The 27,864-nt window shown below is 31.0% G+C and overlaps 1 protein-coding gene across 1 annotated transcript; it reads left to right on the plus strand.

The window, feature by feature from the left end:
• Window positions 1–285: 285 nt before the first annotated feature.
• LOC114185126 (protein transport protein Sec61 subunit alpha-like) lies at window positions 286–4,151 on the plus strand. The gene is made up of 7 exons (XM_028072659.1): window positions 286–466; window positions 1,056–1,419; window positions 1,659–1,886; window positions 2,020–2,374; window positions 2,452–2,579; window positions 2,728–2,863; window positions 3,655–4,151. The coding sequence occupies exons 2-7, from the start codon at window positions 1,076–1,078 to the stop codon at window positions 3,892–3,894; spliced, it is 1,431 nt and encodes a 476-aa protein (XP_027928460.1). The 5' UTR covers window positions 286–466; window positions 1,056–1,075; the 3' UTR covers window positions 3,895–4,151.
• Window positions 4,152–27,864: the final 23,713 nt, after the last annotated feature.

The following is a 27,864-nucleotide window of genomic DNA, read 5'->3' on the forward strand; positions in this document are numbered from 1 at the left end:
AAAATCTTTGTATTTATTGAAAAAATAAATACTTAAATTATTAAAAATATTACATATCTATGCTTAAAATTTAGATTAAAACTAAATTAATTTAAAAATTAAAAAATATTGTCTTTTTTTCAAAAATAAAATAAAATAAAATAATTAATTTAAAAAAAGAAAATTAGAATTTTTCGTTAATAAATTCGAAATAGGTTATCTGAGGAAATAAAAAAAATGAAAAAAAGAAGTATATTACAAAAAAGGTGGGAGTTAGATGTCATTAAAAGAAAATCCTCTGAATCCAGTGTGCACGAAGATAGCGACGACCTTTTTTTTTTTAATCTTTTTGTCTTCTATCTCTGGTTCCAAAAAATATCGTAGTTCTTGTCCTCTATATAAATATACATCCAAACGCTCCCTGCACTTCTCAATTGCAAATTTTCTTCCCCAAATCGTAGATCTACGATAGCACCTTTCACCCGAGGTATTCCCCTTCCATCGCTTCGATCTCCTTTTCATGATTTCGCACATTCCTAGATCTGCATATTCCTCTTTCTCTACCCCCGTTTCTCGCCCTTGATTCGGTTCTCGCTTTTTGCACGTGCAAATTAGGGTTTCCGTTTCATGAGATCAGATCTAGATATATAGCATGCATTCGTATTGTGTAGCTCGCTGATTTTTTGGTTTGTTTTTAGGTTAAATGCGGGTGATGCATAATTCTCTGCAGCCGTGTAATTGATGCATTGTGGGCTTTGTTTTTTATTTATTCGAATGAGGTTCTGTTTACGTGATACTGTTTGATGCATGTATCTGTGTCTTTTTAGGATCGGAAGGTTGAGCCAGTGCAAATTGGGTTGGTTGTTCTAGTATGCTTTTAAGTAAACTGGTGATTTTAGTTAGCATAGATTGAAAAGGTGTTAATGTTTGGTTTTTAATTTATTAATTTCTTTAGATATGGGTTTTGTTATTTGATGAATTGCCACTTTGATGCTGAGACATTGTTTAGAAGTACAAACCTTTTTGGGCTCTTGCTGGTTATCCTCTTACAGATGCTTGTTGAATATTTTGTGCAGGCTAAACTGGTGTAGGTAAGATGGGAGGTGGATTTAGGGTGCTTCACTTAGTTAGGCCGTTTCTATCGTTTCTCCCCGAGGTTCAAACTGCTGATAGGAAAGTGCCATTTAGAGAAAAGGTCATATATACTGTGATCTCTCTCTTCATTTTCCTGGTTTGTAGTCAGCTTCCTCTATATGGGATTCACTCAACAACAGGTGCGGATCCATTCTATTGGATGCGTGTTATTCTCGCTTCAAACCGTGGAACTGTCATGGAGCTTGGAATCACTCCCATTGTAACTTCTGGGCTGGTGATGCAACTTCTGGCTGGGTCGAAGATTATTGAAGTGGATAACAATGTACGGGAGGATCGAGCACTATTGTAAGTCTCTTTCCTTGTACTTACATTCCTCTTGTTGATCATGTTATTTTTTTTCTCCCTGTGTAATTTTATCTGATTTTAGCATTTGTAGCTGCGTGATGAATTCCTTCAATTAACTGTTTCAAATAAAATTTATTTAATATTTGTTGTTTTCCAATATTTCTGATCGTGGGCACGACTCTAGTTTGGCATATTTTCTTATATACTGTATATTTAGTCAGCTTCCTTTTCTTTCTCAGAAACGGAGCGCAGAAGCTTCTTGGTATTTTGATAGCTGTTGGTGAGGCTGTTGCCTATGTTCTTTCAGGGATGTATGGTAGTGTGGGACAACTTGGAGTAGGCAATGCCATCCTCATCATCATCCAACTCTGTTTTGCGGGTATAATTGTGATTTGTCTAGACGAGCTTCTCCAAAAAGGATATGGTCTGGGGTCTGGAATTTCCCTATTCATAGCAACTAATATCTGGTAAATTTCTAATCTTCCTCAATGAGATATTTCCAACTTTTATTCTAGTGTTTTTGTTGTCTTCTAGCAACTGCTAACAGGATATTTAACATTTTATCAAATAATTAAAAGGAATTCTGTTGTCATTTTTCAGTGAAAATATTATATGGAAGGCATTTAGCCCCACCACCATTAATAGTGGACGTGGAGCTGAATTTGAAGGTGCTGTTATTGCTCTGTTCCATTTGTTGATAACAAGAACAGACAAGGTCCGGGCTCTCCGCGAGGCTTTTTACCGGCAGAATCTTCCAAATGTGACAAATTTGCTTGCTACAGTCTTGATCTTCCTAATTGTAATATACTTCCAAGGTTTCCGTGTAGTCTTGCCTGTAAGGTCCAAGAATGCTCGTGGACAGCAGGGTTCATACCCAATCAAACTGTTTTATACCTCCAACATGCCCATCATTCTTCAGTCTGCTCTCGTTTCCAATCTCTACTTCATCTCCCAGGTAACTTTTCTTATGATAGATTGGAGTTAATGTTCTTGGAATTACTGTTTTAACAATCTATTGTTCAACTTGTTCAGCTGCTCCATCGTAAGTACAGTGGAAACTTCTTTGTAGATCTATTGGGAAAATGGAAGGAATCTGAGTATGGAGGTGGTCAGTCTGTACCTGTTGGGGGTATTGCGTACTATATCACCGCACCATCCAGGTAAAAGAATTAGTAAAAAATTCAAGTTAAAGTGCTCTATATGGTAAATATACTTATATAATATAAATTGTGTCAGTCAGTTATGTACTGCATATATCTCTGTCATTTGATAACCCTAACTAGTATCTTTGCCCTATATCTCTTGCAGCTTAGCTGATATGGCGGCCAATCCCTTCCATGCCCTGTTCTATCTTGTGTTTATGCTTTCAGCCTGCGCCTTATTCTCCAAAACATGGATTGAAGTCTCTGGTTCATCTGCTAGAGATGTTGCCAAGCAGCTGAAGGTATTGACTAGCATTCATTTTTCTGTCATTTCCCCATTGACTTGATATCTATCTTAAGCAGCAAAATATCAGCCAGTCTTGCGTTTTAGCTCCTTTAGAAGCAATACTGTTTTGAAACTACGTAAATGTTATTTTGAGCCTGAACCTAACTCTTTTCGTGAGCTGTTTAACTATCATAAATTTTTAATTTAACTTTAAATGAAAGGTTGGGGCTAATGGACAGGGAGAGTCATGACTAATTGCAGATTGTAATTTTTTGCTGGTTTTTGTATCCTGGAACTTTTAGGTGTTCATTATATTAATATTAATCTCTACTCGGTAAAAATAGTGGTTGTGGAATGCTCTGATCTCTTGGAATTGCTCCCAAATAGGGAAGCATATGGATTGATTTCGAAGTTTAGAACAGGCACAAATTCGCTTGTGCTTTTGCTGACTTGAGTTCGTTCAAGAATTTAATTGATTTCCTTTTTTGGGATGGAATCAAAGAAAGAGAAACCAGGGTGTTTTTTTTTTCCATTGTTTGTACAACTTGATCTCCTCTGTCTCATCTTTCATGTCCATAAGGCATGAAAATATTTGTTCAGGGTAGGGCGCGAGTCAACAACGTTTTATGCAACTTTCTATGGTTCTCAAATTAAAATAAACTCTTATGAAAGGTGGTTCTAAATCCAAGTTTGTTGGAAGGAAAAAAGCTTAATCATGGAAATTCATCTGTATTCAGATATGAGAAAAATGTACGTGTTATGTTGGCAGCAATTTCTGGTGTCATAATATATGTTTTGAATTTGCAGGAACAACAAATGGTAATGCCTGGACACCGTGAGTCAAACTTGCAGAAAGAACTGAATCGATACATTCCCACTGCTGCAGCATTTGGAGGCATGTGTATCGGTGCCTTGACAGTGTTGGCAGATTTTATGGGCGCCATTGGTTCAGGAACTGGAATATTGCTTGCAGTAACGATCATCTATCAGTACTTTGAGACATTTGAGAAGGAGAGAGCAAGTGAGCTTGGATTCTTTGGTTTCTAAGTTTTGCTAAGGGAATTATGTTGGTGACTTCTCTGAGTTTTCCCACACCCTTCTTCGAGGGTTCATTATACTTCTTAGGACGGTTAACCTGCAAGGGAGGACATAGACTAGTTTATTATTATTTTTTGTTTTTCTTTTTTTTCCCCTCTTTCTTTCAACTGAGGAATTATGAAGTAGTAAATCGTTGTTAACATTTTTGCGTTTCCTTGAAATATACTTGTCTTTATCATTCAATCTATATTAATGTCTGACTCCAAGGTTAAAAGAACTGGATCTTAAATTTATCACCTTCGATATTAATCGGTTCATGAAACTTATTGTGTTTGTGACGCATTGGAAACACCAATGCTTAATCCACAAAACATTAGGCCTTCTAATGCACTCATCTTCATTGAAGAAAAATTTAAATTGCCCCAGATTTCATGTAAAAAGTTCAAAATTTTTTAAAAATATCTTTTTACACCTCTCTCACCTTCCAATCAAATATTCATATAATTCAAATGTGAAATCTTAAGTATTATTTTTCTAGTGTGAAATATGGAAAATATGCATTTAAGATTGTACAACTTGAAAATCAATGATATTTTTTTGGTTTAAACAGTCTAAAAATATTATATATTAACAAATCCGAAATATTTTTAATTCTATAGGCAATTTGGACTTTCCACATATTTGATAAGAGGGGGCGAAGAAAAATTTATAGGGTGTAGGAAATGAAAGTCAAAAGGATGAGTAAGTCTTCAATTTTTATAAATATGATTTTACTTGATTTTGATTCTGGTTGTTATATATTTGAACATTTAAAATATAATTTTAATCACAATGTGATGAAAATTAAAGATGGGAAAATAGATAGTCTGACAAGCTACTCAGTATATCTGTACGACTTTAACGAGTTGTTTTGGTTTGCTTACAAAATAAAAGATTTTTTTATATTTAATTTTAGATATAATGATATGATACATAAATTATATTACAACAAACATATATATGGTTTACATTTTCATTATATATTTTTTATTTAAAAAATATAATAATTACTTTATAAAATAGATTAACTTGTACGTTTATTATCAATATAATCTAAGTCTATCATAAGTTAAACAAATCTGATTAAAAATTATTTATTTTATGTCACAATATTTTTTTTTATCTAATTTCACTTATTTTGTGTTTTAGATCAACCTGAATCAAGTCGGTTTTGTTTTGATAACTTTAGTGAAAATATGATTATATTTTATTTTGTGTGTTTCTTAGGTATAGTTTATATCTTAATATGATTATTTTTAAAAAATATATAAACTATATTTTAAGATTTAAATTAAATTTAAACTAGCAACACTGATTGACATATGTGCTAATAATTCGTGTTTCTTAAAATAATAATATTACTTTACATTGTTAAATAAACCATATAAAAAGGAAAGATTATTTTTATTCACAATGTCAATTAATACATATGGAATAAATAATTTCGACATATAGGGAATTAGTTACATCAGTAATGTGTAAAATGAAATCATAAAAGTAAAAAAGATAAAGACTCTTGAAGATGTCTAATGAATGAGATTTTTATTTTTCAAACAATCCGGTCTATTTAATTTAAAATAAGATAGCAAAAAATATAGGTTAAATTATTCTTTTGATCTTTGTATTTTTTTTGTTACAATTTGGTCCTTATATTTTTAAAAAGATTTAATTTGGTCTTTACTGATAGTTTAACCAAACAGTGTTAAAGTTAATGCCACGTATTAATTTATGTTTTTTTTTTAATTTATTTTCAAAATATTTTATTTTTTTTTATACATGTCACTTCATAATTGTGCCAAACGTCAAAATGATTCAATTTGGTCTCTATATTTTTTTTGTTTCAATTTAGTTCCAATTTTTGTAAAAATGAAGCAATGTTGTCCTTCTTTATATTGAGATTCAATTTAATTTTTGTATAAATCTTATTGTGATATTCTTACTAAAATTAATCTTTTTATTAAATATTTTTAGAAATATTTTTAAATTAACTTTAAATTCTATACAAAACTTTAAACTTTGGTTTTGTTTTGAACTTGAAATTTAACTTATGTGTCACAAGTTATTTGATTTTTAATCTTCACTATTATGACAAATAAAAACAATTAGAAGAAATAAAAAATAGTAAGTGTGTAATAATATATGTATGTATGTATGTATGTATGTATTATGAAGGGTATGTGGACGGAAACGAGACGGAGATGTACATTCCTATACTCATCCCCGTATCCGATTGAAAAAGTCAGGGATTCTCCATACCCATTCAATGCGGGGATTTCCCGTAGAAACAATCCTAGCGAAATTTATTGTTTGTTAGGTCGGGCCACTATTGGACCACTCATTAGTGTCTAGTCCCACACACAAAATTTTTATGTCTTGACGTTAATGGGTGTGTTGGAAGTCTCACATCGACTAAAGATAAAGTCAATTTACAATATATAAGTAGGTGCAAACATCATATTAAAAGCTAATTTTGTAAGGTAGAGGTGAGTTTAAAATCTACTTCTTAACATTATCTTTAGAAACAAAACATCTTACTGCACAAAACAATATATAACAATATGCGCTCTCAACAAACCGCCATTGAGATAGGTTGTACTTATAGGTAAAAGAGAATAAATATAAATATGATTAATACAAAATAAATGTAATAAAATTAAAAAATATTCACCCATAAAAGTATCAATAACCAGATGGTTAAAATTACTATATTTAAATTATACTAATATTTCTAACAATACCCATTATAATTTTAAAAAAATATATTTGTTTGAAATATATTGTCTCTTAAAATAAAACTATTGTACCTATAAAATAAGGAACCTTCCAAGTTTGAGTTTTGCACCTAGTGCATATAAGCTTTCATCCAAAAAATGTAGAGGCTTAATTGTCTTGAGTTACATCCTTTGTTATTGAATTTTAGTAAATAACACATACAATATATGCGTTCATTTTAGGTTCTAATTCGTGGTTGTGTAACACCCTGTGAAGATGTCACTAAATTTATATAAATTTTTGTGCATTTCAAAAGCTAATCTTTTTCTCAACTTTGATACCATTGTTCAAAATTAACTAAAAACCAAAAACTTTTATTCACTTTATAAAAATACTCAAAGATCAATAAAAGCCAATACTACAAACCACCAATGTTTACATAATTTTTGAAATAACCATTTTTTTTTATTTCAATTTCCAATTACAAAGAAAACAAGTTCTTCACATAACAGCCCCAAAGCTCCTCATTGTTGTGCATCCACATTAGCATCAACACTAACATTTGCTCTCGTATAACACTGATTATACAATAATCACACGTGGAAGCCACAAACACAAACAAGCTAGGGTGAGCTAATTTAATCAAAACTTCAACTAACAATAAATATTACACAATAACAAATATCATCTCACCCAAGCACTTATAACGAATCACCTGACATCCTATAACCAACCATAACTTTTTTTGTATCACACAACATCAAACAAAATTCACATGTAGTCTTAGCGCATTAGATCCACCATTAACATCATCATAACCTTTTCCAAAACTTACAATCCAAACCAATTCATTCATAAAGCCAAACCAACTCTTCCTTCTTACTTCCCTAAGTCTTCTGATAAAGTTTACTTAACATTTCTCCTCCACGAGTCTTATGGGTAAAGTCTAAAACTGGTACAACTACATGGAGTCACCACTATCCAGTTCTCTCCTAGAGAGACTTATAGTTAAAGAACAAAGGGTCAGCTCTTAAAGCCCCCTCACCTCTTCATGAGACCTACATGCTTCTCCATCGAACCTCACAATACATGCATGTATTTTATCTCTAATGACGACCTTTAGTGGTTAACTATGCCCATAAGACTCTCTAGGAGGGAAGTAGGGATTGGCTTCATCCGTAAGTCTCTCTAGGAGAGCATTGGGAAGGGTAATCTTTGCATTGCTATGTCGGTGGTGAACTTCTCCTGTACAACATTTTGGGAGAGCGATAGGAAGTGGGACCTATGTACTTCGCCCATAAGACTCTTTGGGAGAGTAGTGGGGATTGAAATCTATCCGTGAGACTTTTGGAAAGCAGGAATAGTGGTCGTTCTTGTGGTGAATAAATATTGCGGTAAGCTATGTGGAAGAGTTACAGTGGTAATGTGGTGCCTGATACTGAGATCACTATTGGTTGTATTATTTGCTTGCTAACATCTTTTGAGTTGTTGTGTAAGACAACAAGTATTACGAACGGTTGTGTGAGACAAGTGGGTGGTTTGAATGGTGTCATGAGATACCAGGGGTGTATGTTTTGCGAGATTTGTTATATTATTAGTGTTTGTGATGTTTGATGGTTTCGTTAGCTCACTTTTGTGTTTGTGGTTGTAGTTTCCACCTACGATGATAGTATTTTTATGCGAGAGCACATAATAGTGCAGATGTAAAAGATGCACAATTATGAGAAGATGTGTTGGGATTTAGTGGAGAGAGTTATATTTTATTAGTTTTAAAAATAATGTATTAAGGATATTTAATTTCTTTTGGTTGGTTCATTTGATGGATTATATTTTGGACTTTGAGATTTATCTTCAAATCTAATAAAGATCTTTGAAATTTCCATTCATATACATTGTATCAGAGTTAAGTTTTAACGATGGTTAATGAATTTGATAGAAAGGTTAGTGACATCCTAGATGGGGTGTTACAACCCCTATACAATAATTGTTATTGAATTTATTAAGAGGTATTTAATAAACATAATAATGCACATACCTCAATCCTATTTTTGTCAAAATTTATAGTACATTTCGCCATGAGAATGTGACATAACATTTATTCAAATCAATTGGTGTAATTTAGTACACAACAACTTCGTTATTAGTCATTGAATATTGTTTAATGGGATTGTCATTCATGTGGATATGGGTGTCCATTGTTGCAACTAATTTATGAATTTTTGTCCATTTACCTCAACGACTCAAGTACTTGTTGACAGGTCAATCCTTTAGTAAATGGATCAGTAATATTTCTTTCTGATCTAACAAAGTTAAGAGAAATAATATCATGAGTAATTAAGTTTCTAATAAATTTGTGTCCTACTCTCAAATGCATTTTTTGTCTTTAAATTTTTCTAGATACTTTAGATATAACAACTTCATTATCATAAGGCATCAAAATATGAGGTGTAGGCTTATTTAATTACGGTAAATCATATACAAAAATATTAGGAAATCATGCCTCAACATTAGCAATGTCTAAAATAACAATCTCAACTTTATGGTAGATCGTGAAATAATAGTTTTTTACCAATAATTTATTTTGTGTCACCAGAATACGAAATACAATTTGCATCATTATATCCTTCATTAACAACAGAAAATTTTGTATAATGAATTCCATAATTAATGGTTCCTTTCAAGTATTTAAACACATTATTTCACGTAGTCCAATGAGAATGAGTGAAATTATATGTATATTTTCCTAATTTACCATAAGCATATGCAATATCAAGTTTAGAAAAAATTGTCAAATATAATAAGGAATCAATAATTTGAGAATATTTATAGTTAAATTTCTTCAATAAAAAATAGTTAAATTTCTTTAAAAGTTTATCTACATGATGAGATTGAGTTAGAATAATGCCATCATAATTCTTTATAAGTTTAATACCCCAAAACATCTAAAAGACCGAGGTTCTTCGTATCAAAATTACTAAACAACAAATGCTTCACATATTTTATAATGTCAATATTGCTTCCAAATATAAAAGTTGCCTACGTATAAGCATAAAATAACACAAACACCATTATCATTTTATTACATACACACATTTATCACTATTATTAATTTTAAAACCACATAAAAGAATAACTTGACCAGTTTTTTCATGCCATTGCATTGGTTATTATTTTAAACCATATAAAGATGTAACAAATTTACATACTTTGTTTTCTTTTCCTAGTTTTATAAAGCCTTGATTAAGGTTGACCCATATATATTTTCTCTTCTAAATCATCATTTAAAAATAATATTTTTGACATTCATTTGATGAATTTCTAAATTAAAAATACAATCAAGAGTAATTGAAATTCTAATGGTAGTAACTTTTGAAATATATGAATATCTATCAAAGAAATCTACACCTACTTGTTGGCAACCAATAACAAGTCGTACATTTAATTTATCTATAGACTCATCAATTCTTAATGTTTTCCTAAAAATCCATTTACATCCAATACTCTTACAACCAACAGGAGGAAGATAATTTAAGAGCCCATTTTTATTTTCTTTAAGAGAATTCATTTCATTATTAATAACTTTTTTCAAAAAGGGAGCTCCAATTGATCTCATTGCTTCACCATAAGTTTTAGGATCATCCTTGTAACACCCATTTAACAGTCTAAACCATCAAACAAAATATTTCATATTTTGATAATTCATAACATAGAACCTAAGAATATAAACAATATTATTGTCATCCCGTTAAATCAGATAAACTGCTATACAATTTTTATATACAAAACTGGCCAAGAGTTTTCTCAAAAAGGAAAAGACAAGTCTATACACCACCATTAGATATCTACAACTACTTATCAGCATCTCCTCTTCCTCCGTGCACTGAACCAATTACAAAATCCTCAACTGCTCACACCAATCAGGTGATCATTGTAAGGAAAACGGACACCAAACACAAACAAAACAAAAGAAGGGTAAGCTAATGTCTTCTAAAGAATTTACTCAATTCAAAATGTAATAACATAAATCAGACACAAACAATCAATTAATTTCATATAATTATATAAACTAAGACTCAATTTATCTGGATACATGCATTGGGGTTGGATCCAAGCAGTTGTGCACTTGTAGTGGCATCTCATGCTTTGTAGAGTGATAGATAAAGAGTAAAACTTTACCACATACAAAGGTAGTCCATTAACACCTTTGGTCAAGGAAAAAGCACTAGGTTAGGACCTCCTGCTCCTCTCACCACATACCTCATCCCTCTCCATTTGAGAATTTGAATGGTTATTAGAGCACCAGGATAAGTGCTAAAACAATCCACACTTCAATGCATACTACCACAATCTATACTACAACAAATATAAGCTTTTCTGACAAAAACATAGTGACAAATATAAATTTTATCACTATATATATTTTATTTGTGACTAAGTTTTTATTTGTCACAATTACTATTTATAATAGTGACAAAATTAACAAAATGTCACAATAATTATATTACAAAAATTAAAAAAATGTCATAAATATATTTAAAAAAATGTTTCATTTTTTATAAAAATTTGTAATTAACATAACATATATTAAATATTTATAAGATAATGTTAATTTATTACTAATAATAAACTATTGATTATTATAAAACTAAAGTATTTGTGTTAATAATATTTTTTTTTTGTGTATTATATATTTATTTGTGATAAAATATATTAAATATTTATTATTATAGATTTGAGTTTAAATATATTAAATAATTGAATAATTATCTTTTTTTTCGGAAAAAATGTATTTTGTTGTGATAAATATAAATTTTGTCACTATTTATATATTATTTACAATTATTTTTTAATTTATTTAAAAAAATTGTTAAAAATGACAAAATATATATGATGTCACAAATGATTGTTCATTAATATCAAATACTGTGATAGAATTAATTTTCTTTTGCTAAGAGTATAATTAACAAAATAACTGTTTACAAATTAATAATTATATAATATTAAATATTAATTGTTGTGATATTATAATTGTTAAATGGAATTAAATTATTTACTTTTGATTTAACGTAATTAATAGTAATATATGCACATTTTTTTACTATTTATATATTATTTTTGATTAATTTTTAATTTGTCACAAAAATTTCCTTACAAAATGATAAAATATACTTATAACAAATAGTTACTAGTTAACAGCACTAAGACTCTGGCTCTCAAAAAGGTAATTTCAAAGTTCAACTGTAGTTATTTAATTAGGGATTCGAAAATTAGCTTAAAAACTGAACATACATGTTCCAACTATCAAAGATAATCGATTATTCCAGTGAATTTTCTGAAAAACAAAATTTGAACAGGATAATCAATTATTCTAGGAGATAATTGATTATTCCAGTAGGTTTTCAAAAAATAAAAGTTTTCACAGATAATCGATTATCATTATCACTGCAGATTTTCCAAAAATGAGAGAACCCAAGGAGATTAAGTTTATGCTCCTAATTCTAAGTTAATTAAAACTACTTTACAACAACAATTAACTTATTTTACATGATAACTTTAAACATTAAAAACTTGTCTTCAATCTTGCTTGGTCATCATTCAAAATCTCTAGGTTTCCTTCTTTTGCCAACAATCTCCCCCTTTTTTATGATGATCAAAATATGTTTAAAGTATCTAATGCTTCCTACAATTGAAAGTCTTACAAAGAGAATGGTTAAAATAAGTTAATGATTTCTTTAAACTTTTATCCTCCTTTTTTATCATTAGAGAAAAGGCTAAAGCTTTCCCTAAATCAGATAATCATTAGGTGCTTAATTATTCATAATTATAATGAAAATAGGAAAGTACAAATAGTGGCAAAGCATAAAACAAGAAAAAGAAATCTCCCCCTAAAAATCTACACTCATGTCATCATCATGAGTGAATTCCTCATCGAACCTATTTTATTATATGTGAAATTCTAGTGTCTATCCCCCTAATTAGTCAAACAACTTCTTCATGACGATAGAAGAAATAATTCTTCTAGCCGTTTATTCATACTTAATATGTTGTCTTCTAAGGAGAAGGATGATCATGCACCACCAGCAGATTCAACAATTTGAGCAATCGAGGGTATAAGATCAGAAGGAGGGAGTTCGTCATCTTCAGCTTCATAATTTGGCATATCATCTTTATGGACATATGTATTACCAAGAAGGACAAGTTTCAACTGTTTAAGAGAGCTTTCAGCAATTTCATTTGCACGAATTGTGCTTTGGCAAAGCTCCCCAGTTGTGTCAACTCCTTTGTATTCACAAATCCTTGAGATTAGGAGAGAATATGGTAGAGGATATTGTGGATACCTTTTCACTTTTAGCATGGTATCAAAGATCAAGCTTGACCATTTGATGGGCACACGATTTAAAATCCCATACATGATAAGAAGATCAGCCTCAGAACATTGGGCATGATTTGTTCCTTTGGGACATAGAATCCAGACAATTAAATAGTGAATGAATCGTTCATCCATTTTGAGACCTCCTGCTAATAACTATCTTCTAACATCCTATGCAGGATTGCGTAAGAAGGATTGGTAAGCAAAAATTCGATTAAAGCCATCAATGCCATTTAGGATGGACTCAACAACATCATTTATGGGAAATTTTGCCATATTTTCCCAAATATCATTATCAATGATAATGTCTACACTCTTGACCCTTGAGTAAGCAACTTCATCTCTAATTTTGAGATTGTAGTAAAAGACTCTAACAAGTTCGGGATATTATGATCCCTGCATTTCTACAAAATGTCGGATGCCTTGGAAATTGAAAAGAGAGGGAAATTCAAAATCTACAGCTATGAACTTGCTGGTACTGATGTACTTGGGAGAGATTATGGCCTTGTTTTTCCAGATTTTGGATGAATTCATCTCTCCTTTCTTTGTTATAAATCCAACCTTAAATGGAGGCAATTCTTGAAGAAGGTTGAGTTGAACATGGAGTAGTTCATCTTTGGGTAGGAATTTTTCTACGAGATGATTCAGCCATTACGAAAATCACTGGGTTTTGAGAGTGAGAGAAACTGAATGTATATTTAAGGTTTCAAAAGGGGCAAATGGGGAGATGTTTATTCTTCTGGGTGAATAGTTGAAATTGGGGGCAAGAATTTATAGGGAGATGGTTGCTAACTGATATATTAAGGAAATCAAGCCAAATCTAGCCGTTACAACGACTAGTTTTTGAAATTTTTTCGTCTAGCGTCGTGCAATAATGGATTATCATCAATGATAATCGATTATTGTTTCAAGATTTGAATTCCAGAAAAGAAATTGATGAGCAGATAATCGATTATTGTAAGTAATAATCGATTATTCCAGAACAAATTTTGTAATTTGGACATGGTCATAATAATCGATTATTCCACTTGATAATCGATTATTCTTAGGAGTTAGAACTTATTCAAAGAGTAAATAATCGATTATTGAGCGTTGTTTTACGAAAATTTGAAAAATTTTAAGTTGTTGCACTTTTAGGAGACTTCTTGTATTCCTAAATCTCTCCTAAGCTCATAAAATCTATCTTTGGCTAAAGGTTTTGTAAAAATATCAGTTAATTGATGCTTGGTGTCTACATATTCTATCACACAATTTCCTTTATTTATATGATCCCTCAAAAAGTGATGTCTAATTTCTTTGTGCTTTGTTCTTGAGTGCATTATGAGATTTTTTGATACGATCCTATCCAGGAAAGAGTATGATCGTTTCTAAATTTGAATCCTTAAGAGGCACGACACAAATAAATCAAAGAAGAACGCAAAATAAGACAGAGATGGAGGACGCCACAATCTAGCATATTGATAAGTCAAGTGAAGATTCGCCACAAAGATGTCAATCTTTGATAAGAACCGGAGGCGTAAGCCAAGAACAAAAGAATCCTTTCTTTAATGAAACCAAATTCAATATATGACTAAAAGTGTCTACATTGTTTTTGGTACCTCTATATATAGGCACACAAGTTTTAAGAAAACCTAAGAACCTTACAAGAAGGATTAAGCCCAAAACATAAAACATAAACTAATTTATAAAAGAAAGCCCAAAGCCCAAAGCCCAAAAACATAGAACATAACTAATTTCTAAAAGAAAACCCAAAGTCCAAAAATATAAACTAATTTCCTAATAACTATCCTTCAAAAGTGCTCCAAGCCATGATCTTCATATCCTTTGAATCCTCACTTGCAGTTGCTTGTAATATCAAGAGCCCCTTGAATAGATTTTATTTTCAATCTCTTGCTCATTGCCCTTGTCATAGGTTCTTTGAATTATAAAGTTTCATCTTCAAGTTCTTCTTGTATGGAATCTAGGGATAGTCCTCTATCATTTTTGGTTAAGTTTATGGCACTCATATTATCACACTTTAGGGGTATATGATTTATATAGATATTATAATCCTCTAATTGTTGTTTCATCCATAGGATATGAGCACAAGAGTTTCCTACAGGAATGTATTCAGCCTCAATAGTTGATAAAGCCACATAGGCTTGTTTCTTGGAGTGCACAAAGACTAAGGAACATCCTAATAGATGACAAGTACCACCGATACTCTTTCTATCAATTTTATAGACACCATAGTCAACATCAGAATAACCTATTAAGCTAGGGGAGGCTTTGTAAGACCCGGGAAAATTAAATTAATAAATAAATATTTATTTAATAAATGCGAGGACGGGAATCCCTAAGTTCATTAATATGGAGAGAAAAGACAAGGAGCAATGGTAACTCAAGTGGTTAAGAGTACTTGACTACTATGGGAGGACTTAGGTTTAAGCCTTGTGTATGTCATTAGTGTATTAATTTAATTGTTTTATTATTTTAATAATATGCTTGACCATGGTGCGTGATAATATAATCCTAGAGGTGTAGAAATTATCATGAACCATAAATTGGTTGAATGGTTGTGTAATTGTTTGGTAATTGAGTTAGGGTAGGTTTGAACCTTGGCTAACACAATTTAGCCTTGACTTATTTGCATTTTTTTTGTTTTGGTTTTGCAATGTTAAGGAAGACCTAGAAACCCTAGTAGTCGTTAGAGAAACCAAAAAGGCATGGAATAATTTGTTACAGTACAATGAACTCACCTGTTAATGTTGTTAATTGTTATTTTCGTTTTAGGTAATTAAGGGAGAATTAATAAGGCTAATAATGGATGAGAGGGAGGAGAGGGAGGAGAATGGTGCTCTTGGGAAGGCATTTTCGTGTGGCTACCAAAAGGGAGTTTTAGAACCCTAAAAAAAGAACTTAGGAGAGTGTTAGAAGGCTGGAAGGAGTGCCTAAGGGTGGAGATCAAAGGGGAGATTGATTATGGTTTAAGGAAGGATTCTAAGAGCACTTTTGGAGCCGGAATTCCAGGTTAGGGAACTACCATTTCCCGTTTTAATGATATTATATGCAATTGTGTTATATATATTGATGCATGAAAGTCTTCTCCTAAACCAAATTCTTGTATCATTTAACTTCTTGATGTTTGTTATATGTGGTTTTAGAGAGAGTATGCGTGTGCTTGTGGTTTCCATTGTATTTGGTTGTCTTTGTGAACTCATCACTACTATGATTATTATGATTATTATTTACTATTATTATTATATTGCTATCATTATTATTATTATTATTATTATTATTATTATTATTATTATTATTATTGTTATATTATTATTGATTTATTTTATTATTATTTTTTATCTTATTAGTATTACTATTTTATTATTATTTTTTATTTTATTTTATTATTACTTTCATTATTATTATTTTCATTTTTAATAATTTTGTTTTATTTTTATTATTATTAATATAATTATTATTATTTATATTATTATCATTTTTATTTGATTATTATTCTTATTATTATTATTATTATTATTAATTGCATTTTATTTTATTTTATAATTATTTTTATTAGTATTATTATTTAATTTAATTTTACTATTATTTTATTATTTTTGTTATTATTATCATTGTTTTGTTTTATATATGATTTTATTATCATTATTGTTGTTTTAGTATTATTGCTCTATTTTATCATTATTTTATTTTAGTAATATTACTATTTTATTGTTATTGTTTTATTTTATTTTTTTATTTTTTATTTTTAAAATTTCGTTTTATCAATAATAATATTAATTATTATTATTATTTACATTATTATTATTATTTTTATTTTTATTTTTACATTTTTATTTTTATTATTATTACTATTATTATTATTTTCATTTTATTTTATTTTATAATTATCTTTATTAATATTTTTATTTTATTTTATTTATTTTACTATTATTTTTTTATTATTGTTATTATTATCATTGTTTTATTTTATTTATGTATTATAATAATAATAATTATTTTTTTATTGTTATTTTATTTTATTAGTATTATTGTTTTATTATTATTGTTTCATTTAATTTTATTCTTATTTTCATTATTATTATTATTATTATTATTATTATTGTTTCGTTTTATTATTATTATTATCATTATTGTTATTGTTATTGTTTTTTTTATTAGGCTTAATACCAAATTTGGTCATTTAATTTTATTCGAATTTTCAAAAAGACCCCTAATTTTTCATTTGTTCAATTTAGTCCTCCAATATTTAAAAAATGTTCAATTTAGTACTTTTCATTAGATTGACGTTAACGCCGTGTCCGTACAGTGCCACGTGTCATGTTATTGTCACCTAAAAGTGTTTGTTTTCAATTTTGTCCCTTTATTTATAATTTTATCTAATTTGGTCCTCTTTTTTCTTAAAATGAAGCAATTTGGTCTCTCTCAAATTTGAGACTAAATTAGTAATTAAACTTAATTACAACTTATATATAAGGGGACTAAATACGGACACAACGTTAACATCAATTTAACAAAAATGACTAAATTGAACATTTTTAAGAAATTGGAGGACTAAATTGAACAAATGAAAAATTAGGGGTCTTTTTAAAAATTTGAATAAAATTAGAGGACCAAATTTGGTATTAAGCCTTTTTATTATTATCATTATTACTGTTTTATTGTCCCTGCAATATTTTGGGGCAATGGTTATCTGTTCTTCCTGATTTGTATATTGTTTGGTTGTCTAGGATTGTGTGTTGGGTATAACACTTTGTTTTGATGATTTTATGTGGATTTATTGTGATTCTTCGAGATGTATAAAAGCGAGAATATAGTTGTATTTGATGTATGACCACGTGATATTGTGTAGTTGAGTTCAACTTAATGATATGAAAGTGTATTTACTTGTCATGGATGCATGTTTTTTGTTAACTAAGTGCCTTGTGTAAATAGGTTCATTACAACCTATTATAGAGTGTCAAATACCAATAAATTACCAGTCATTGGTATGGCATTTGGCGCAACGATGTAAACTGCCAAGAGATAGGCCACAAAGTGAACTCTAGAGTAAAACCCGAGAGTTGGCGCTTGGCGACGGAAGTGGTCCTGCCAGGTGGTGTGTTGTAGAACTAGGCTTGGACCAAAATTAAGTGGGTTGGCACCCGGTGGCGCCAAGTGTTCCACCAGGTGGTCTAGAACACGAGTTAACCTAGTGACGTGGATTTTGTGCTACGCGGCTTTGGATGCAATGATGGATTACACGAGGGATTCTACACAACTTTGGATGGAGGCCTTGATGCGATGCTTTGTTGGTGGCCCAATTATGAGTGTAACTTGTATTGGGGTAACACGTGGCCACTCGAGATTGTAGCCTAGTGGTTTTGGAAGTCCAATGGAGTGTGCGAGATCGTGGCTCGTACAGATGGGTTCCGGAAGATTGCCCTCCTCGGTGTTATCCGACGAGTTTGGTAGTCTTAGGACAAATACGAACTGCAGTTCGTATTGGGGAACTCCAAACTTGGTGTTACAGATTGTGATCGTGACAAACTTATTCCCATGTGTAGACTATTAGGTGGTGGCCTATAGTCGGAGGGGTAAGTAGACACTCGTGGCGGAAAAGATCAATCAATGAAACGGTGTAGAATCAAGAGGTGTTCAGAGGAAAATTTGGAAGTCGAGGATTAAGGATTATGGCTTGTGAGTCTTAGGAAAAGCAACGCTCTTATTGGGTTTTGGTGAACAGGTAAGGGTTGTGCTCTTGCCGGGTTTTGGTGAGCAGGCAAGGGTGGTTGCTTGTAAGTCCTAAGGAAAGTAATGCTCTTACCGGGTTTTGGTGAACAGGTAAGGGTTGTTGCTTGTTCTTCCCAAGAGGCGTTGGGGCGTAGGAAAGGAAACTGGTTGGTTATGAGAGAATAGTATACTATGTGACGAGACTTGGAAGTATTAGAACTGTTGGAATATTGTATGCTTATTTATTATATTGTGTAGTGCAGTTTTATTCTGTTGAGCTCACCCTATCTGCTTGTGTTTGGCGATGATCGTGTAATGCGTTACACGTGAGCAGATGATAATACAGGTGGTGCTGGTGAAGCATAGATTCAGAAAAGGGGCTAGCTTGGGGAAAAAGCTTTTATGATGTTTTCTTGTTTTATGGATTTTAAATGTTTTGTAATCATTTATCTTACTAGACTCGGAGTTTGTAATCGACAATCATAGTTTGTCGATTTTGATTTATTGTAGTATAATAAATGTTGTAAATTTTCTGACGTTTTGGGAAAAGGAATTGTTATAAATGTGATTTCATACTTTTTCCTATTCTAATTATGTAAATTAGTAATGTCCGACCAGGATGTTACAAGCTCCTGATGGATACCAAAGCCTAAAACATGCAGTTCCTTTTAAATATTTTAAAATTCTTTTTACAATAGTAAGATGTGATTATTTTGGATTAGCTTGAAAATGAGCACACACAGATACAATTTGCGTAATATCAGGCCTACTTGTAGTAAGATATAACAGAGAACATATCATACCTCTAAACATGGTTTGATTAACTTCTATACATGATTCATCTTTATCTAAATAACAAGAGGTTCCCATGGGAGTACTTGCTTCCTTAGCAGTATTCATTCCAAATTTCTTAAGTACCTCTTTACATTACTTGGACTGAGATATGAAAGTTCTATTTTCCATTTGCTTAATTTACAAACCCATAAAAATGTCAATTTCAAACTCTCCCTACATTATACATGCAAATCCTTTACATAGAGAATTAATAGTAGATCCAAATATTATGTCATCTACATAAATTTGAACTAGCAGAATATGTTCACCTACTCTTTTAATAAACAAAGATCAATTTTTCCTCTTTCAAAATCATTTTCTAATAGAAATGTGCTTAATCGTTCATACCAAGATCTAGGTGCTTGTTTTAATCCATAAAGAGCCTCTTTTAATTTATAAATATGATTACGGAATTTATAATCTTCAAAACCAGGAGGTTGCTCAACATACACATCTTCTTTTATATATCCATTTAGAAAAGCACTTTTAACATCCATGTGATAAAGTTTAAATTTCATGAGAGAAGCATGAGCAAGAAGTAAACGTATAACTTCTAACCTTGCAACCGGAGCATATGTCTCATCATAATCTATACCTCTTTCTTGTTTGTATCCTTTTGCTACAAGTCTAACTTTGTTCTTAGTGATGTTTCCATCTTCATCCAGTTTGTTTCTGAACACCCACTTTCATCCTATTACTTGGTGTGAATCATCCCTAGGAATCAATTCTCAAACCTCACTCCTTTCAAATTGATTCAACTTTTCTTGCATTTCAAATTGACATATTTCTAGTAACTACTCCCTTTGTTATACCTTCAATGATATTTTCCAAAGACAATCCTCTAGGTGATTTTCAGCTTTTGGCAAGATCTTCAGGTTCAGGCAATGGGTTCTCGTTTAAGTACATCTCATCAAGAGCCTCTTTAATATATTTTTCATCACCTGCATTTGTTTTATTTGACTCAAGAGGGTTCTCCTCAAGGTCCACAATTTCATCAAAAGCAACATGCACTGATTCTTCTACATTTAAGATTCTTCTATTAAAAACTCTATAAGCTTTACTAGTTATTGAATATCCTAATAAAATAGCTTCATTTGCTTTAGAGTCAAATTTACCTAAATTTTCTTTTCCATTATTTCACACAAAACATTTACATCCAAATATTTTTAAATGTGCTACATTAGGCTTTCTTCCTTTGAACAATTCATAAGGGGTAATTTTCAACATCAGCCCAAAAATATTTAGGCACTTCATATTCATTCAACATTGTGCGAGCTAGTTCCTCTAAGAATCTATTTTTCCTTTCTACAACTCCATTTTGTTGAGGAGTTCTAGGTGCAGAAAAATTATGCATAATCCCATTTTCTTCACAAAACTTTTCAAACAATTCATTTTGAAATTCGCTTCCATGATCACTTCTCAAAACTTTAATTTTCAAATCTTTTTCATTTTGAATCATTTTTGCAAATTTTTTAAAAGCTTTAAAAGCTTTACTTTTTAATGTGAGAAAGAAAGTCCAAGTATATCTTGAGTAATCATCAACAATAATAAGAGCATAGTAATTCCCCCCAAAGCTTTTTATCCTAGAAGGACCAAACAAATCCATATGCAAAAGTTCTAATGGCTTTGAAGTAGAAATAACATTTTTGGAATGAAATGATGATTTTACTTGTTTTCCTTTTTGACAAGCACCACATAATTTATCTTTTTCAAACTTTATTTTTGGCAACCCAATTACTAATTCTTTAGAGATTAGCTTGTTTAGATGTTGCATATGAATATGAGCAGCTCGTTTATGCCACAACCATGGATTTTATTCTTTAACAACTACGCAAGTTATATCACTAGATTATGCATTATCAAGATCTATCAAATAGATGTTATTATGTCTCATACCTTTTAAGGCTACTTCCTTAGATTCCTTTTGATGAATGGTGCAGTAATCACTTTCAAAGATGACTTTGAGTCCTTTATCATATAATTGACTTATACTGAGAAGATTGTGCTTTAATCCTTCCACAAATAGCACATCCTTGATCTCCAAGGTATTTCCTCCACCAATATCACCCGTTCCAAGTATTTTTCCCTTGTTGTTATCCCCATATGTAACAAATCCTTGTTCCTTAAACTTCCTTTTATCTCTAGTCATGTGTCTTGAACAACTACTGTCAAGATACCACATTGATTTCCTGGATTTAGAAGTCGTCTACAAAATAAGGAAGTAGTTTCTTTAGGTCCCCAATAACTTGTTTGGGTCCTTGGGGTTAGAGAAAAAAAAATATTTACCTAACAACAGGCACCCAAGAATACTTCCCATTTGGAACACAAAAATGTTTAATGTTGCACTTATTTGAAGTATGACCCTTTTTCATGCAATAAAAACAAGTAGCAGCACATGCATTCATAGAGTAAGCAATTCCTTTTTCTACCCAAACTCTACGAGTTCTTTTAGTTTTATTTTTCTTATTATAATTAGGAGCATACCTGTTTCTATTTCAATTTTTCTTAAGAGCAAGTTTTTCAGAATTTTTATTTTCTAATGCATCATCAAGATGTTTTTCCAAAATACATATATCAAACATGTAACTTTTACAGGAAGCACATTCAACAATTTCTTTTTCTTTGTTTTCTAAAGTTGAAATTTTATTTTTTAAAATTTCTTCTTCCTTAAGAGATTTTTCAAGTTTATTTTGTAATTCTTTAAACTCAGATTTTAACTTTCTGTGAGCAATATCTAATTTACTAGATTTAACAAGAAATTGTTGAAATACATCATAAAGATCACCATAATCATTTTCATTGCAAGTAGAACTTACCTCACTGTTAGAGACATCATGATCAGCCATCAAACAAAACTTTGCTTCTTCGTCATCAGAATCATTGGAGTTTGATGTACTTGAGGCATTATCTTCCCATGTTATGTATGCCTTTTTCTTAAAAAATTTTCTGCCCTTCCTTTCTTCATTTTTCTTTGAATTTGGGCAATCTGCCTTGACATGTCCATTTTCTCCACATCCATAGCACTTGAAGTTTGAGGATGATCCTTGATTCTCCTTCTTCATGCTCTTGAATTTATTTTTACCTTTGGCCTTCATGAATTTTGTAAACTTTTTAATCATCAAACTTAGATTCTCATCATCATCAGAATCTTCTTCTTCTTTGTTCTTTTTGCCTTTGATGATCTCAGACTTAAAGGCAATACTTTTCTTTCTTCCAAGATCTTCTTCTTCATTTAATCTACATAGTTCAAGCTTGTGCTCCCTTAGCTTTCCAAATAGAATCGTCATTGTTATCGTTGCAAGATTTTGTGACTCTATGAGGGTCGTCACCTTTGGCTGCCAAGTCTTGTTGAAAGATTTAAGAATTTTTATGTTTAATCCATCAGTGTCAAAATTTTTACCTAGACCCGTGAGATGATTGACGATGTGTGTGAATCTTTTCTGCACATCATAAATGGTTTCTTCTTACTACATATGAAACATTTCGTATTCTTGAATCAGGAAGTTCTTGCGTGCTCTTTTTACATCTTTTGTTCCTTCATGAGTGACTCGCAAAATTTCCCACATCTCACCTGCACTAGTGCAAACTGAAATCCTGTAAAACTCATCAAGAGTCAAAGTAGATGAAATAATATTTCTGGCTTTAACATCATATTGAGATCATCTATTTTCATCAACAGTCCATTGTGAAAAGGCCTTTGGTTCCTGCACATCATTAACAACATTAATAGGTACAAATGGACCATTTAACACAACATCCCAAATACCCCAATCAACTGATTGAAAAAAATTTGCATCCTAACTTTCTAGAAAGGATTTTTCACCAGTAAAAAGAATAGGTCTATTGATAGACACACCCTCAACAAAAGTTTGGTTTTGCCCAACCATTTTCGAAAAGTTTGAAAAACTATCAAAGCAATGTCTAATACCAATTGTTGGTATCGCGCAGCAGAATGTTTAGAGTTTGGAAAAAAACCAAGATAAGGGGGGAGGTTGAATTGGTTTTAATATTAAAATTAATACTTTAAAATTTTCTCTGAAATTTTACCGTTTAATTTAATATTAGTTCCTTTAAATGCAATCGTAGATATAATATAGAGATAAGGAAGAAAATTTGACTCAAGTATTTATACTGGTTCAGATCAAAAGATCATACGTCTAGTTGTTAATCTTTTTAAACAAAGAGATTAGCTCAATCAATAATAATAACATATTACAATCAAATAATCAAGATAGTAGGGAAAAGAAAAAACCTCTCTTGAAGACACAAGAGATGAAAGTAACTTTCTCTGAATCACACAAAGACATTGACCTAGCTTTCCTAACAACAACAGCAACACTCAATATCCTAGAAACCTTCTTAGGAAAAGTTATCGCTCTACCCACACTAGGCTTTTTAAAGGTCTTTTATAAACACTCAGAGAACTTCTTTGCAAACACAACACTAAGACTCTGACTCTCAAAAAAGTAATTTCGAAGTTGAACTGTAGTTCTTTAATTAGGGATTTCGAAAATTAGATTAAAAACTAAACAAACATGTTCCAACTGCTAAGGATAATCGATTATCACTTATGATAATCGATTATTCCAGTAGGTTTTTTGGAAAAACAAAGTTTGAATAGAATAATCGATTATTATAGGAGATAATCGATTATTCCAGTAGGTTTTCTGGAAAAACAAAGTTTGAATAGAATAATCGATTATTATGGGAGATAATCGATTATTCCAGTAGGTTTTCGAAAAATAAAAATTTTCACAGATAATTGATTATCATTAGTGATAATCGATTATCACTGTAGATTTTCCAAAAATGAGAGAATCCAAGGAGATTAAGTTTATGCTACTGATTCTAAGTTAATTAAAACTACTTTACAACAACAATTAACTTATTTTACATGATAACTTTAAACATTAAAAACCTGTCTTCAATCTTGCTTGGTCATCATTCAAAATCTCTAGGCTTCCTTCTTTTGCCAACAAAATATCTTTATTAGAAACATCATTATAGAAGTAAAACATGTTAATCATCACTTAATATAATAAAAGAATAAATAATTTTTCAGAACACAAAAATAATCCTATTTTAATAAGTCAAACCTTCATCTGTTGTTGCCAACAAAAAAAAACTTCACTCATAATTTTTTAGGCTTAGTTGAGAATGACTTAATCATATTCATTGGAAATATATTACATAAAAAGAATAAAGTAAACTTTTTTCTTTAGGAATGTTAGAAAAGAAGGTAGAGATATGGATAAATAAAGTTGATCAAGCAAAACAGTTCTTACAACTGTAACAACCACATTATAGAGGATAAAAATTGTAAATGAAGAAATGATCAGAAAGAGTTTTATACAAGAATATAATTTTTTTTTTAAAATAGTGAAATTCATTGAATTATTTTTCACTTGTTTATGTTATCTCTACTTCTCTTTTCATTTATTTCATGTTTCTTCTTATCTAAACAGTTTAAACTTTCACTACATTTTTACTTTTTTAACTATTTTTTTCAATACTGCATTTATTTAGATGTTGGAAAATGTTAAGAATATTCGCTTTCACGAAGGTTCACTTTCATGTACACCAGTACAAACGGTTGTTAATTATAATTTTAAGATAATTACATAAAAAAACAAAAAAGAAATGTAATTGAGTTTAATATTACAATGACAATGGTCTGAGTTAGGCTTGTATACTTCAATGGGTTGAACTTTTGGAAGCTAACAAATTATAGGAAATTTCTTCATGCACCCCATGTTTTCTTCCTACACCTCATACTTTCTAAAATTCTAGTTATACTCATGTTGAAATTAATAAAAAAGATAGTGTAAGATGTTGTGTGTGTTTTAATTATAGTGTCATATTCAATACTAGATATTCTAGATTATATAATTTGTAACGCAAATTTATATTTTGGATTATACAATCCGTAATACAAATTTGAAAGACAACATGCAAGTCAATTTTTTAATAAGGGGTAACTAAGTGAGTTCACCTTGACTATGGGATACAGGAAGAAAACATGGCTGATGCAGGAAAAAATCCCCCAAATTATACCATGGCTTATCTTTTTAGGAAAAGAAAAGAGGGCTTCTCTCTACACCCCAATAGCTTCTTTTGTACCCCCAATAAATTTTAAAATTTCCAATTTACCTTCTGTTAAAAAATATAAGATAATTTTTCTCTCGCCTATTTAATGCACAGAACTACCCCATCCCCAATTTTAACCTAGTTGCCTACTCCATATCCCTAAGTATTTTCTCCCTCCCTGCCTCTCTTGTGCTTTCCCACATTCGTAAGTACTCCTGCTTTTCCATATTTGCTCGTAGTGCATCTTGCAAGCCTATACTCCCACATCCCTAAGCCTTACTTTAGGTAAGTTGTTAATTTTTTTTTTCATTTTTACGTATTATACTTGAGAAGAAGTTAGTTTAGATTTGACATTGTTACCCATTACTTTATTTCTACTTTATGTTTTCACTTTTCTCGTTTGTCGATCTGCTGCCTATTTGTGTTTGTTTTTGTTAGATTTACGAATTCTATGAAAACAAATGTTGACATCCGGTTTGGTTTTTTTAATTACGGATGTTAACTTCTGTAGCTTATTTAAAAAAAATGTGTGTGTTTACGAATATCAATATCTGTTATCATAATTTGGCTTACGAATGTCGACAACTTTAGTTTTTATTTTAAATCTTGGGTACACCGGATGTCAACATCCATAGCAGTTTTTTTTTTTAAATCTTGAGTACATCGAAGGTCGATATTCGGTATGATTACTTGGTTTATGGCTGGCGACATCCGTAGTTTTTTTTTTTTATAAAAATCTAGGATATATCAGATGTCGACATCCAATATGATGAATTGGGTTACGGATGGCAACATCTGTAGTATTTTTTTTTTTAAAAAAAATCTTTTGCATTTCGGATGACGACATCTAATATGATGATTTTGAATTTTTTTTTGGTTAATTATTTATATTTTTTTAGATATGCCTAGGACACAAGGTGGCACCACACAGCGTGGTTGTTCCTCTAGTTGTAACATCCCGATTGGATATTACTAATTTAAAATAAAATAAACAAAATAAAAGTTAAACTGCATTTATTATAATCTCTTTCCTGAAACAGGAAAATTAAAACCAGTTATTACATCACCATTATTCAAAATTCATAATGTTAACAACTATTACAAAACTCAATGTTTGTAAAAATACTATTTTCAAATACATAAAAGTAAGTTCACAAAAGAGTGCTCTCATGCTAGCCCCCACTTTGGATCTATGCCTCACCAGCATCACCTGCTACATCATTTGCTCATGTTTAACGAATTACACGATCATCGCCAATCATAAACAGACAGGGTGAGCTAACGGTAATAAGACATATACATACAACTCAAATATATGTGCACACACATATCAAAGGAACCATATCCTTTGATTTCAAACCACATGACCATCACCATGTTATCCATGTTCTACATCTTTGGATGGTAACCTCAAGATCCCCTTTGCTGCCACACCTACAAGCCACAACTTGTAGAACACGTGCGAGAAAACTGCTATGGACCACACTCCATAACGCCATGTGGAGTTACCAATATGAATCATAATTCGTACTCTCGACACAAGATTAGGACATCACTGGCCATAACCTATGATTGCTCAATTGAGTAGAGACCCTCCGTACGAACCACAACATGCACACTCACACCGGTAACACTCGCCAATCCGAGCCACAACTCAAGGAATGCTCGTGTTCATCCGCCATCCTGAGTTACAACTCAAAGGATGTGATTCCAAGCCATAAATCAAGGAATGTCACGTGTTTACCCTCTATCTTGAGCCACAACTCAAGGGATATCGTTCCAAGCCATTGTAACATCCCTGACGGATATTACGAGTTTTTAATAAAATAAAATGGAGATAATAAATAAACATCATTTATTGAAATATCATTTCCCAAAACGCGGGAAAATTAAAATTTTATTTCGTCACAAAGTAGATCAATTCCATAACTCGAAACTCAAATATAAAACCCAAGTTCAATAATTCAAATGATTACAAAATCCTCAATTTCATAAAACAATAAAACTTTGAACTTGGTTTCCCAAGCTAGCCCACGCTCCGGCTCTAGGCCTCACCAGATCCACTTGCAACATCACCTGCTCCCATGTACCGCGTACACAATCATCGCCAAACACAAGCAGATAGGGTGAGCTAACAGTTAAACAAACATATATATATATATATATATATATATATATATATATATATATATATATATATAAACATACCAAAGGAATTTCATCCTTTG

Source organism: Vigna unguiculata, chromosome 5 (assembly GCF_004118075.2).
Source record: "Vigna unguiculata cultivar IT97K-499-35 chromosome 5, ASM411807v1, whole genome shotgun sequence".
Taxonomy (NCBI): domain Eukaryota; kingdom Viridiplantae; phylum Streptophyta; class Magnoliopsida; order Fabales; family Fabaceae; genus Vigna; species Vigna unguiculata.

Coding starts and splice junctions, on each gene's coding strand:
- LOC114185126 (XM_028072659.1), top strand. CDS start 1,076: ATGGGAGGTGGATTTAGGGTGCTTCACTTAGTTAGGCCGTTTCTATCG. Junction 1,420..1,658: donor CGGGAGGATCGAGCACTATT/GTAAGTCTCTTT, acceptor TTTCTTTCTCAG/AAACGGAGCGCAGAAGCTTC. Junction 1,887..2,019: donor TTCATAGCAACTAATATCTG/GTAAATTTCTAA, acceptor GTCATTTTTCAG/TGAAAATATTATATGGAAGG.